The sequence below is a fragment of the Ipomoea triloba genome, chromosome 6 (assembly GCF_003576645.1).
Source record: "Ipomoea triloba cultivar NCNSP0323 chromosome 6, ASM357664v1".
NCBI classification, from domain to species: Eukaryota; Viridiplantae; Streptophyta; class Magnoliopsida; order Solanales; family Convolvulaceae; genus Ipomoea; species Ipomoea triloba.
In genome coordinates this window covers 15,515,123-15,529,055 of record NC_044921.1, presented here as the reverse complement: position 1 = coordinate 15,529,055, position 13,933 = coordinate 15,515,123, and the positions used below count along the sequence as shown (strand labels likewise).

Sequence of the window (13,933 nt, the reverse complement as noted above, 5' to 3'; positions counted from 1 at the left end):
CAAAGTAATCCTACTGGTTGAAGAGTGCAAAGCTCGAGAGACCAGAGAGCTTAATCTTAGAAAGGTCATAGCATCATACACTAATTCCTCCAAAGCCATGGAGAAAATGGTGAATGATCACAGACCACCAGTGATAGAACCGGTCTAGGGTTCCGTCAAGACTGTCTCTCGAGAGATAAACAGACCAATGGTTTGGAAACTCCAAATAATGGAGGATCTCAACCCAAACCAAACAATGGTCATAAAAGACCAACAGGAAAGACCAGAGTAGCAATCCACAAACCGTCCCTATACACCAGCAATGGAAAGTATAGGAATGCTACAAAGAACAGCCGGGTTATCAATATCGAGAGATCACCTAGCTATCTCTCGCAAGGCTGTTCCAAGTACAAAAGAAGCTACATTCCATATAATGCGCCTCAAGGCAAATATGGAAGGTCTGAGTTCCATAGAGTTAGGAACTCACGGATGGAGAAAGGCAGACTCTATCCATCTAGTGAGGATTGGTCATCGGATCATGGTTTCTGGAAGAAACCTCACTTCCAGCAATTTCACATGACCAAACAGCGTATGAAAGGCATGGTGCGTAAGCCGATTTGAAAAGTCTAAACCTAAGTTGATTTATGCACCAAAGAGGCCCAAAACTTTTGCTAGCATTCCCTTTAATTATCAAACGTACAATGGCTACATTGCACCTAAGCCTGGAGTAATGGGCCCAAGGTATAAATGGATGCCTAAACTCACTAACCTACCAGGACCCAAAGTTTGGGTACCTAAATCTACTTAATTTTCTTGCAGGAAACCAGGGACGTGTGGTTCATTGATAGTGGATGTTCGAGACATATGACTGGAAACCTCACGCTGCTTGAGAACATCCACCCTATCAAAGGTCCCTTGGTAACATTTGGCGACAACGAGAAGAAAGGACGCACGAAGGCTGTTGGTGAAATCCACAAGAATGAACTGGTGATCAAGGAGGTATCTTATGTTGAAGGACTCAAGTTTAACCTCCTAAGCACAAGTTAGTTCTGTGACAAAGGCTACAAGGTCATCTTCACCTAAAGCAAGTGCCGGATTATCAATGAGGAATCTCTCGAAGTCGTCTTGGAAGCAGCAAGGAAAGGAAACATGTACATAGTGGATTGGAAGTCTGCAAAACCATCCCTATGTATGTACATAGTGGATTGGAAGTCTGCAAAACCATCCCTATGTATGCTAGCAATGGATTGGAAGTCTGCAAAACCATCCCTATGTATGCTAGCAAGGGATTGGAAGTCTGCAAAACCATCCCTATGTATGCTAGCAAGAAGCAAGAAGTCTGCAAAACCATCCCTATGTATGCTAGCAAGAAGCAAAGAGGACTTATGCTGGGATTGGCATAGTAAGCTGAGTCACCTGAACTTCAAAACCATCAACAAGCTTACTAAGAGGAACCTTGTGGAAGGACTGCCCAAAGTTACGTTTCGAAAGGACAAGATTTGTGAGGCATGTCAACGTTGCAAACAAATCAAATCCTCTTTCAGAACTAAAGCCGAGACATCATCTACTAGACCACTAAGTCTTCTCCATATGGACTTATTTGGCCCAGTAGACCCACCCAGCATGAGAGGAAGAAAGTACACTCTTGTGGTAGTAGATGACTACACAAGATTCACCTGGACCGTGTTCTTAACCAAAAAAAGCGAGACAAAAGTTGCCTTACCAAACCTTCTGAAGCAGGTTCAAGTTGAAAAGGATGTCTCGATACTAAAGATTCGGTCAGATCAAGGTGGAGAGTTCGTTAACCAAGTAATCGAGAGCTACTGCAACGAGAACGGGATTCATCATCAGTTGTCAGCTGCTCGAACACCTCAACAGAACGGGGTTGCTGAAAGGAGAAACAGAACTCTCAAGGAAGCAGCAAGGACCATGCTCTCACAAGCCAACATATCACAAGGATTTTGGGCAGAAGCAATCAACACAGCGTGCCATACCCAAAATCGGTCCTCGATTGTGAAAGGAGCTGGAAAGACTCCATATGAATTGTGGAATGGAAGGAAACCGAATGTAAGCTACTTCCACACATTCGGGTGCAAATGCTATGTCCACAACAATGGAAAAACTTAGCTAAGAACTTTTGATGAAAAGGCAGATGATGGAGTATTTCTGGGATACTCATCGACAAGTAAAGCATTCAGAGTCTTCAACAAGCGGAGATTGGTGGTTGAAGAATCCATACATGTCTCTTTTGATGATAGAGCATCGACAGATTAACCATCAAAGTCAATGGAAGTAGCTGAAAGTTTTGAGGTAGTTCAGCCGGAATCAATCGAGAGATCAGACTTACCTCTCGATGGGAAGAAGTCGATAGTTCGAGACGTAGCAGAACTCCAGTCAGAATCAGATGATGAAGAGACTGCCAAGAAGAAAGCTCCTGACTCAGTTGATCCAATCCAAATCATAGATGATCAACCCACATCTCAGCCTACAACGGAAGTATCAACTGAGGAGCCACAACCCGACCTAAGATGGCTGAGAAGTCACCCCGCTGATCAAGTGATTGGAGATGTACGTGACAAAGTTCGGACCAGATCAGCATACAGAGAAAGCATGTTTGCTTGCTTTCTATCTCAAATAGAGCCTAAGGTGATTGATGAGGCTCTATGTGATCCAGATTGGGTGCAAGCCATGCAAGAGGAACTTCATCAGTTTGAAAGGAACGGCGTGTGGGAACTAGTTCCGAGACCTCATCATCAGAATGTCATTGGCACAAAATGGGTTTTCAGAAACAAGATGAATGAGGATGGAGTCATTGTTAGGAACAAGGCCAGACTTGTTGCTAAAGGATATTGCCAGGAGGAAGGGATAGATTTTGATGAAACCTTCGCTCCGGTGGCACGTCTCGAAGCCATACGCATCTTTCTCGCATATGCCGCCTTCAAAGACTTCAAAGTGTATCAAATGGATGTCAAGAGCACTTTTCTGAACGGACTTCTTGAAGAAGAGGTGTACGTTGAACAACCTCCGGGTTTCTTGAAGGACGTGGGAGCTGACAAAGTATACAAGTTAAAGAAGGCACTTTACGGCTTAAAACAAGCTCCGAGAGCTTGGTATGACACTTTATCCTCTTTTCTACTTCAGTGTGGGTNGGAAGTCTGCAAAACCATCCCTATGTATGCTAGCAAGAAGCAAAGAGGACTTATGCTGGGATTGGCATAGTAAGCTGAGTCACCTGAACTTCAAAACCATCAACAAGCTTACTAAGAGGAACCTTGTGGAAGGACTGCCCAAAGTTACGTTTCGAAAGGACAAGATTTGTGAGGCATGTCAACGTTGCAAACAAATCAAATCCTCTTTCAGAACTAAAGCCGAGACATCATCTACTAGACCACTAAGTCTTCTCCATATGGACTTATTTGGCCCAGTAGACCCACCCAGCATGAGAGGAAGAAAGTACACTCTTGTGGTAGTAGATGACTACACAAGATTCACCTGGACCGTGTTCTTAACCAAAAAAAGCGAGACAAAAGTTGCCTTACCAAACCTTCTGAAGCAGGTTCAAGTTGAAAAGGATGTCTCGATACTAAAGATTCGGTCAGATCAAGGTGGAGAGTTCGTTAACCAAGTAATCGAGAGCTACTGCAACGAGAACGGGATTCATCATCAGTTGTCAGCTGCTCGAACACCTCAACAGAACGGGGTTGCTGAAAGGAGAAACAGAACTCTCAAGGAAGCAGCAAGGACCATGCTCTCACAAGCCAACATATCACAAGGATTTTGGGCAGAAGCAATCAACACAGCGTGCCATACCCAAAATCGGTCCTCGATTGTGAAAGGAGCTGGAAAGACTCCATATGAATTGTGGAATGGAAGGAAACCGAATGTAAGCTACTTCCACACATTCGGGTGCAAATGCTATGTCCACAACAATGGAAAAACTTAGCTAAGAACTTTTGATGAAAAGGCAGATGATGGAGTATTTCTGGGATACTCATCGACAAGTAAAGCATTCAGAGTCTTCAACAAGCGGAGATTGGTGGTTGAAGAATCCATACATGTCTCTTTTGATGATAGAGCATCGACAGATTAACCATCAAAGTCAATGGAAGTAGCTGAAAGTTTTGAGGTAGTTCAGCCGGAATCAATCGAGAGATCAGACTTACCTCTCGATGGGAAGAAGTCGATAGTTCGAGACGTAGCAGAACTCCAGTCAGAATCAGATGATGAAGAGACTGCCAAGAAGAAAGCTCCTGACTCAGTTGATCCAATCCAAATCATAGATGATCAACCCACATCTCAGCCTACAACGGAAGTATCAACTGAGGAGCCACAACCCGACCTAAGATGGCTGAGAAGTCACCCCGCTGATCAAGTGATTGGAGATGTACGTGACAAAGTTCGGACCAGATCAGCATACAGAGAAAGCATGTTTGCTTGCTTTCTATCTCAAATAGAGCCTAAGGTGATTGATGAGGCTCTATGTGATCCAGATTGGGTGCAAGCCATGCAAGAGGAACTTCATCAGTTTGAAAGGAACGGCGTGTGGGAACTAGTTCCGAGACCTCATCATCAGAATGTCATTGGCACAAAATGGGTTTTCAGAAACAAGATGAATGAGGATGGAGTCATTGTTAGGAACAAGGCCAGACTTGTTGCTAAAGGATATTGCCAGGAGGAAGGGATAGATTTTGATGAAACCTTCGCTCCGGTGGCACGTCTCGAAGCCATACGCATCTTTCTCGCATATGCCGCCTTCAAAGACTTCAAAGTGTATCAAATGGATGTCAAGAGCACTTTTCTGAACGGACTTCTTGAAGAAGAGGTGTACGTTGAACAACCTCCGGGTTTCTTGAAGGACGTGGGAGCTGACAAAGTATACAAGTTAAAGAAGGCACTTTACGGCTTAAAACAAGCTCCGAGAGCTTGGTATGACACTTTATCCTCTTTTCTACTTCAGTGTGGGTTCACCAAAGGCCTAGTGGACAAAACATTGTTTAGAATTAAGGATGGGGATCATATCTTATTGGTGCAAATCTATGTGGACGATATCATCTTTGGGAGCACCAATCCAAACTTGTGCGAGAAGTTCTCTAGTTTGATGAAAGGGAAGTTCGAGATGAGCATGATGGGAGAGCTCAATTACTTCCTTGGACTACAAGTGAGACAACTTAATGAAGGCATCTTCATCAACCAGGAGAAATACACCAAGGATCTGCTCAGGAAATACAACATAGAAGGGAAATCCTCAGTCAAAGTACCCATGGGAACCTCTCTACGTATCGATATCGACAATGAAGGCCGAGAGGTCGATCAAACTACGTATCGAGGTATCATCGGATCTCTTCTTTATTTAACTGCTAGTAGACCAGATATATCCTTTGCAGTAGGTGTATGTGCTAGATTTCAGGCAAGTCCTAAGGAGAGTCACTTAAATGCATCTAAAAAGATTCTTAGATATCTCAAGGGTACGCAAAGTGTTGGACTTTGGTATTCGAGAGGTGGATCTTTCGAACAAATGGGATATTCAGATGCGGACTTTGCCGGTTGTAAAATTGATCGAAAAAGCACATCTGGGACATGTCAGTTTCTAGGTGGAAGACTTGTCTCATGGTTTAGCAAGAAACAGCATTTGATAGCTACAAGCACCGCTGAGGCAGAATATGTAGCAGCTGGAAGTTGTTGTGCTCAAATTTTATGGATGAAGCAACAGTTACTGGATTATGATGTTGAATGTAAAGAGGTTAAGATTATGTGTGATAACACAAGTGCCATAGCTATCACTCAGAATCCAGTGTTACACTCAAGGACAAAACACATTGATATCAAGTATCACTTCATCCGAGACCATGTTGAGAAAAAGAATATAACTTTGGAATATGTTGCAACGGAGGAGCAACTAGCAGATATTTTCACCAAAGCGTTATGTGAAAATAGATTCTCTCAATTAAGGTTAGAATTGGGAATGATAGAATTGGGTTGAATGGTCTAATCCTATCTTCTTGTATTAAGTGCCATGAACTGTTTCGCATGTGAGGAAGCGGTTTCATCAACTTTATGGCAGTCTTGGAGTTACACAGCATTGAATGGTCATTCATGTAGCATTCCGTGACTCTACAGTGTTCACTTTTTGGGACATAAATAAAGGATTTCCTTCAGCAGTTTATGTCATCGACTTCTTCATGGAGAAGAAGAAAGGAAAATACGATGTACTGTTCTGGTATAGAGGAAGGAAATCAGCAACCAAGTCCAAAGACTTCCAAGGAGAAAACTATCCAGAATCGACTAAGGGTGAACAGATTGCGGAGCTTCCTGATAATCCAAGCAAGCATCCTATTCCCATCCAAGGTGAATGGATCCCAAATGCTAGGAGATCCACAATGATGGGATACTGGAGTCAGGAGAAGAGTCCCGTATAAGTGGGACTCCTACAGCTGCACACTCTGGAAAAGGCTCTCCCTCAACCAAATGGAGAACCAAGGGAAAGGGAGATGGAACCTGTGAGGAGGGCAGCAGCAGAGAAAAGAACAAGAAGGAGTAGCCACCTCTAGTTCTGTTATTAGGATAAGTAGGACTTTAGATGGCTAGTTTCTGTTCTAACGTTAGATTCCTATAAGGCTATCCAAGGCCAAACAAAAGTTTCTAGGGAATCTAATAGGATATTGATTCATATGTAATGTATGTGGAAATCGCTAAATGAACTTAAGGAAATGTTCCAAGTGATATCTTTTGGATGAATCAATCTTGTGTCTATCATCGCAATCTGTGTTCGAAAGGTAGTTCGAGAGATACATGTTCAGTTTGCCGATATACGATATGTCTCGAAGAAAGGTAGTTCGAGAGATCACTTCGAAAGATAACAAACTGACTCTCTACGTATCTCTAAATGGAGGGATAAGGAGGGTTAGGGATCAATCACTCAGGGGGAAGATCCTTAACCATTTGAATGCACTGCTATTAGTCTTTCCAGATCAAGACGGAGGGATAAGGAGGTTTAGGGATCAATCACTCAGGGGGAAGATCCTTAAACTAGTACCGGTAAGTGCTCACCATCGAAAGGTGAAACTGATAAACTCAACGGATATAAGTGGAACGGCTAATTTGGAAATTAATATTAGCCACGTGATCTTCGGTTACTGACGGTTTCCATGTTTATGGGCACTATCTTGATGAGTGGGAGCATGCTTATACAGATATATCACCTCTTAATACCCCACTATCTTGAATCCAAAACCGTCCTATATCTTCCCAAAAATACCCTTACCTTAAGTTACACGCTGACCGTTATAAGGGGTATTTCCGACCTTTCAACTCTTTCAAATTAATCGAGATCTCAAGTCGGGTCAGACTCTCAACCCTACCCACATATCCGACCCATATCTACAAGATATAAAAGCCAAATCCATCATCCTTACCCGGATTCAAGCTCAATCCGAATACCCAAAATCCCCAAATTACATACACTGTACACATTCCCTCCAAAACATCAAAGTTTTCATCAATGGCGTCCGAATCTTCAACCTCAACTTCATCTTCCGACGCATACCAGAGGGAGCTGAACCACATACGCACTCAGGTCAAGCAAGTCAAGGCAGGAAGCATCCTTGACAGAGATGGCTTCGTCAAACACTCGACGAATCCACAGATGGCGGAGAAGGTCCTGAAGAAGTTTGAGAAGGCAGGACTAATGAAGTATATGACGCATGACTACCGAACCATTCACGACCTCGACTTCACCGAATGGTTCGCTAATGCTAAGGTCACGAAGGGCAAGATTGAAAGCAGATTCAACGAGATTGACATTACGACCGCCATCGGTGACCTAAGGGCAGCATTCGATTTTGCCGCGTCAGAAGAGGCAGTAAAGCACCTCTCGGAATACAATCTGGACAAGCAAGCTTTTTGGGACAAAATCCGAGTGGAGATTGCACCGCCCAGAGCAACCTCTGCCCTCCGCAAATTCCATTTGAAGGAGAGGTTTGCCATTGCCACCGACCTCATCATGAAGTTCATTCTCGGCAAAGTGTCCGGAACAGATGAGATTAATCTGGACATTCTCAAAATCCTCCATGCCATCTGGAACAACAATCAAATGGACTGGGCACATATCATCTTCAACTTCCTCAAACAACAAGTGCAGGGCTCAGTCTCAAACACCAATCTGTCGATCAGTAAAAAGGTTGGTTTCGGTTTTGTTGTTCAATATTTACTCAGTTTAAAGGGCTTACAGTTGAGGGAAGGGAGAGAGATTCATCGAAATACCTATATGGGTAGGACGAAATCTCAAGCTCCAAAGTCTAAGGGTGTTAAGATTGCACCCTCTCCCTCGAAACCTAAGGGAAAGGGCAAAAGGAAAGCCCAAACTGTGGAGGAAAACTCTGATGATGAACCTCTTGGTACACTGATCAAGAGGATTGTTCTGCCAAAGAGAGCCAAGAAAGCCAAATCTGTTCCTGTCACTCAGATTCGAGAGATAACTGCTCCAGCAGCTGAAGTTCAAGACTATTTCGAATCTGCTGATGCTGAACAGGACACTGTGGTCAGGGACCCAGTACAATGGGCTCATAATGTTGAGTTAACGCCCACTGAATCTGCTCAAATTGAATAGCAGATCTCAGATTGGAAAATGATCTCTCGGATAACGATCGAGAGATCACTGAACCGACTGTGGAAGCCATTTCTACTACAGAGATTCTGTCTGACGGGCAGAATGATGGAGATGAAGAGGTCACTACTCAGTTGGGAGTTGCAGCTGCACTTATGATCGATGGTTTCTCCAGGGTACTCAGATGGATTAACTGGAGAACAGGTCCATTTCACCAACTGATAGCACATGCAGCAGAAATGGAGACAGAATAACAGTTTGCTCTCCAGTGGTTGGGAATGTCTGAAATCCCAGCTCATGAACTTCTTGACCTTGCCCATGAAATGAATGCAACCAAGAGAAATCTTGGGAGAACTGATAAAGGGAAGGGCATAGCTGCTGATGAAACAGAGGTTGAGCCTGAGGAGGACCCAGAACTTGATGCCCAATTTCGAGAAGATATCAGGCTCGCCACTGCTATATCCTTGGGACAGACTGTAGAACACACGAGAGGTCCAGGAGAGACCTCTGGGGTTGCTCGAGATGATTCTGAAACTCCTATTGCAACGGCAGCAATCCCCCTGTCCCAAGTAAGTGACTCTGCTCTGGACGAACAGGTAGCAGCTTCGAGAGATGAATCCGAGACCTCTGAAGCACTTAAGGTGGCACTCAACAATGAATCCGAGACCTCTGAAGCACTTAAGGTGGCACTCAACACAGTACTACTTCTGCCACCACCTGAGTCCACACCCTCGGCTGACACACTACTTCTGCCACCACCTGAGTCCACACCCTCGGCTGACACAAACGAAGCACAAACAGTTCGAGAGGGTGAAACTCTGTTGTTCCAACTCCCAGGATTTTCTATTGATATGGAACTGCCATCACCATTCCTGCTACCAGATGATACAACATCAACCTTTGCAGCCAGGATGGTTGATAGACAAAGATGGAGTGCACCAGCTGCTCCCGAAATTGTGGTGATTCCAGACTCACCTGAGCAGACTGAGACGCAATCTGATGAGCAACAAGAGCAGAATGTCCCAAGTACTGCTGGTTCGAGATGTAACGAGGGAGATGATATACCCATCAATGGTGGAAACCGGGAAGCACCTGTCGATGCACATCTTTCCTCCTCAAATCCACACTCTCCAGCAGATAATCAAATGTCCAGCTCTGGTTCGAGAGGTGACGCTGATGGGAACCTTCAACTGGATGGAAACCGGGAAGCATCCATTACAGGAGTCTCTCCCTTAGCTGATCCAATCCTACCAGCAGCTAAAGCTAAGGGTCCAGGTTCGAGAGGTGATGAGCAAGAAGTGATCCATCCCTCAGGTGGAAACCGGGAAGCACCTGACATGGAGCTACCTTCGCGCTCTGAACCCAGTGTCCCTGCCGTCCCTCAGACACTCAATCGAGAGGTGGACTCGCAACTGCAAGCCATGGGTGGAAATCTGGAAGCACCCAAGTCCCCTCCGATAAAAGGTACTTCTCACTTCTCTTCTTCCACTTCTGACAATGATCGACAGGCCGAAGAAGCTTTCATTGGCGAGGTGCGTCAATTCATGGCCGATCAATCTCAGAAGATGGCTCAGTTCGAGAGGATACTCACTGTGGTCCGCAATGCTGCAATGCCTGCCGCTGGCACATGTGAATCCCAAGGCCGTCATGCAGAACTTCTCGAACAAGTAGTATGGGCTGAAGATGAAGCACGGCGAGCTGCCAATGAAGCTGCGGTAGCTCGAGCAGAAGCTGAGAAAGCAAAGGCTGAAGTAGCCGATTTACGTGCCGATCTTCAAGCCTTCCAAAATTCCAGTGAACTTCGACAGGATGTGATGAAAGCCATACTCGATGATCTGTCGAACCAAGTGCCTGCCCAGCTACAATCACTTGTCGAAGGGGTGTCCATCCTTCTCTCCCGTCAGGATGATGCCAACAAGGGGGAAGGAAATCTAGGAACACGAGGGACATCCACAAGCAAGAAAAGGGCAGCTAGTGAACCCTTAACCACTGGACCTCCTCAGAAAATTCCAAGGATAATAAGCAAAAAATTGGAGGAAGCGAAAAGAGCAGAAATTTTAAAGGTTCAGCACACACTGGAAATGGAGAAAAGAAGAGAAGAAGACCGAGAAAGAAGAAGAAAGAGGCAAGAACAACAAACGGCCAAGGAGAAGAAAGATGANCTACTTCTGCCACCACCTGAGTCCACACCCTCGGCTGACACAAACGAAGCACAAACAGTTCGAGAGGGTGAAACTCTGTTGTTCCAACTCCCAGGATTTTCTATTGATATGGAACTGCCATCACCATTCCTGCTACCAGATGATACAACATCAACCTTTGCAGCCAGGATGGTTGATAGACAAAGATGGAGTGCACCAGCTGCTCCCGAAATTGTGGTGATTCCAGACTCACCTGAGCAGACTGAGACGCAATCTGATGAGCAACAAGAGCAGAATGTCCCAAGTACTGCTGGTTCGAGATGTAACGAGGGAGATGATATACCCATCAATGGTGGAAACCGGGAAGCACCTGTCGATGCACATCTTTCCTCCTCAAATCCACACTCTCCAGCAGATAATCAAATGTCCAGCTCTGGTTCGAGAGGTGACGCTGATGGGAACCTTCAACTGGATGGAAACCGGGAAGCATCCATTACAGGAGTCTCTCCCTTAGCTGATCCAATCCTACCAGCAGCTAAAGCTAAGGGTCCAGGTTCGAGAGGTGATGAGCAAGAAGTGATCCATCCCTCAGGTGGAAACCGGGAAGCACCTGACATGGAGCTACCTTCGCGCTCTGAACCCAGTGTCCCTGCCGTCCCTCAGACACTCAATCGAGAGGTGGACTCGCAACTGCAAGCCATGGGTGGAAATCTGGAAGCACCCAAGTCCCCTCCGATAAAAGGTACTTCTCACTTCTCTTCTTCCACTTCTGACAATGATCGACAGGCCGAAGAAGCTTTCATTGGCGAGGTGCGTCAATTCATGGCCGATCAATCTCAGAAGATGGCTCAGTTCGAGAGGATACTCACTGTGGTCCGCAATGCTGCAATGCCTGCCGCTGGCACATGTGAATCCCAAGGCCGTCATGCAGAACTTCTCGAACAAGTAGTATGGGCTGAAGATGAAGCACGGCGAGCTGCCAATGAAGCTGCGGTAGCTCGAGCAGAAGCTGAGAAAGCAAAGGCTGAAGTAGCCGATTTACGTGCCGATCTTCAAGCCTTCCAAAATTCCAGTGAACTTCGACAGGATGTGATGAAAGCCATACTCGATGATCTGTCGAACCAAGTGCCTGCCCAGCTACAATCACTTGTCGAAGGGGTGTCCATCCTTCTCTCCCGTCAGGATGATGCCAACAAGGGGGAAGGAAATCTAGGAACACGAGGGACATCCACAAGCAAGAAAAGGGCAGCTAGTGAACCCTTAACCACTGCCACAAGCAAGAAAAGGGCAGCTAGTGAACCCTTAACCACTGGACCTAGCAAGAAAAGGGCAGCTAGTGAACCCTTAACCACTGGACCTCCTAAGAAAAGGGCAGCTAGTGAACCCTTAACCACTGGACCTCCTCAGAAAAGGGCAGCTAGTGAACCCTTAACCACTGGACCTCCTCAGAAAATTCCAAGGATAATAAGCAAAAAATTGGAGGAAGCGAAAAGAGCAGAAATTTTAAAGGTTCAGCACACACTGGAAATGGAGAAAAGAAGAGAAGAAGACCGAGAAAGAAGAAGAAAGAGGCAAGAACAACAAACGGCCAAGGAGAAGAAAGATGAGNCGACAGGATGTGATGAAAGCCATACTCGATGATCTGTCGAACCAAGTGCCTGCCCAGCTACAATCACTTGTCGAAGGGGTGTCCATTCTTCTTTCCCGTCAGAATGATGCCAACAAGGGGGAAGGAAATCTAGGAACACGAGGGACATCCACAAGCAAGAAAAGGGCAGCTAGTGAACCCTTAACCACTGGACCTCCTCAGAAAATTCCAAGGATAATAAGCAAAAAATTGGAGGAAGCGAAAAGAGCAGAAATTTTAAGGGTTCAGCACACACTGGAAATGGAGAAAAGAAGAGAAGAAGACCGAGAAAGAAGAAGAAAGAGGCAAGAACAACAAACGGCCAAGGAGAAGAAAGATGAGAAATTTATGAAAAACTTCAAGTCAGGGTTCAAAGAAGACACAACAGAATATCTTAATGGAATCATAGTAAGTCTTCTTGCCAAAACTGACTTATCTCTTCACATCATAGTAAGTCTTCTTGCCAAAACTGACTTATCTCTTCACAATGGCCTTACTCCTCTTGCCAAAACTGACTTATCTCTTCACAATGGCCTTACTCCTCTAGAATGCATCGATTGGTGGAGAGATGGGGTAATTGAAGGTAACTTCATAGGTGAAGCCTTCATCAACTACATTCACCTTGACGTATCAGATGAATATCCCTTCATCAACTACATTCACCTTGACGTATCAGATGAATATCTCGAGCAGGTGAACTCTCACCTTGACGTATCAGATGAATATCTCGAGCAGGTGAACTCCAAAGATGACGTATCAGATGAATATCTCGAGCAGGTGAACTCCAAAGATCCCATTAAGACACGATCAGCAATAAACGAGAAGAGGAAAGCTAACAAGCAGTAAGCTCTCGATGTCTACATGCATTCCAAACTTCATGTTGTTCTTTATCTTCTTTTAACTTTTCTGCTCAGTTATGTAAACATTCCCTTAATCTCAATATATATATCTTTTGCTGGGGGTGTTGCGTGTGTCTGTTATTCATGTCTTAGCATATTAGTTTTCATGTCAAACTTACCGTATGCGGTGAAAATAAAATCAAAGTTTATTTTCTTACAAATCAGCCATATAAGTAAGTATAGTGTTGGCATCATCAAAAAGGGGGAAATTGTTAGGAACATATTGTAATAGGTTTTGATGATACCAAATGTAATCTATAATCCTCTAAGTCTCGAAAGATAGGAAATTATATGTAAGTTCGACAAGTAAACTAAGAGCGAAAATACAACCGGGTAACTTGAGCTCAACTCGGAAAATATTTAAGCTTAAGGTAAACTTGTGTGAACATCTTAGAAGTCTCGTGTTGTAATCTTATAGACAGATCAGAAGAAGGCACGGGACAACACTGGAGGAATAAGGGTCTGCGAGACATCAACTAAGTCTCGAGACATAAGCAGAGTTCGAGAGATAGGATCTCTCGATACAACAATCCAGTTCGAGACATAAGCAGAGTCCGAGAGATAGATCTCTCGATACATGGGATCGAGACATCAAGTGGTCGAGACATCAACATTGGTCTCGATGAACTGGTACTTCTCCAAGGGGCTGAATGGCAGTCAACATGCATGGATAAAATAATCTAAG

The 13,933-nt window shown here is 44.7% G+C and overlaps 2 protein-coding genes across 2 annotated transcripts in view; both read left to right on the top strand.

Moving 5' to 3' along the window:
• The window catches only part of LOC116022221 (farnesyl pyrophosphate synthase 1-like), a 462,332-nt gene that overhangs the window by 194,813 nt on the left and 253,586 nt on the right, over positions 1-13,933 (top strand). The gene's annotated exons all lie outside the window — the stretch shown is intronic.
• LOC116023543 overlaps positions 10,147-13,933 on the top strand; it is a 5,261-nt gene continuing 1,474 nt past the window's right edge. The window contains exons 1-3 of the mRNA XM_031264544.1: positions 10,147-10,375; positions 10,970-11,284; positions 11,642-11,794. Coding sequence (XP_031120404.1) covers positions 10,147-10,375; positions 10,970-11,284; positions 11,642-11,794 — 697 coding nt within the window. The remainder of the gene's footprint in view (positions 10,376-10,969; positions 11,285-11,641; positions 11,795-13,933) is intronic.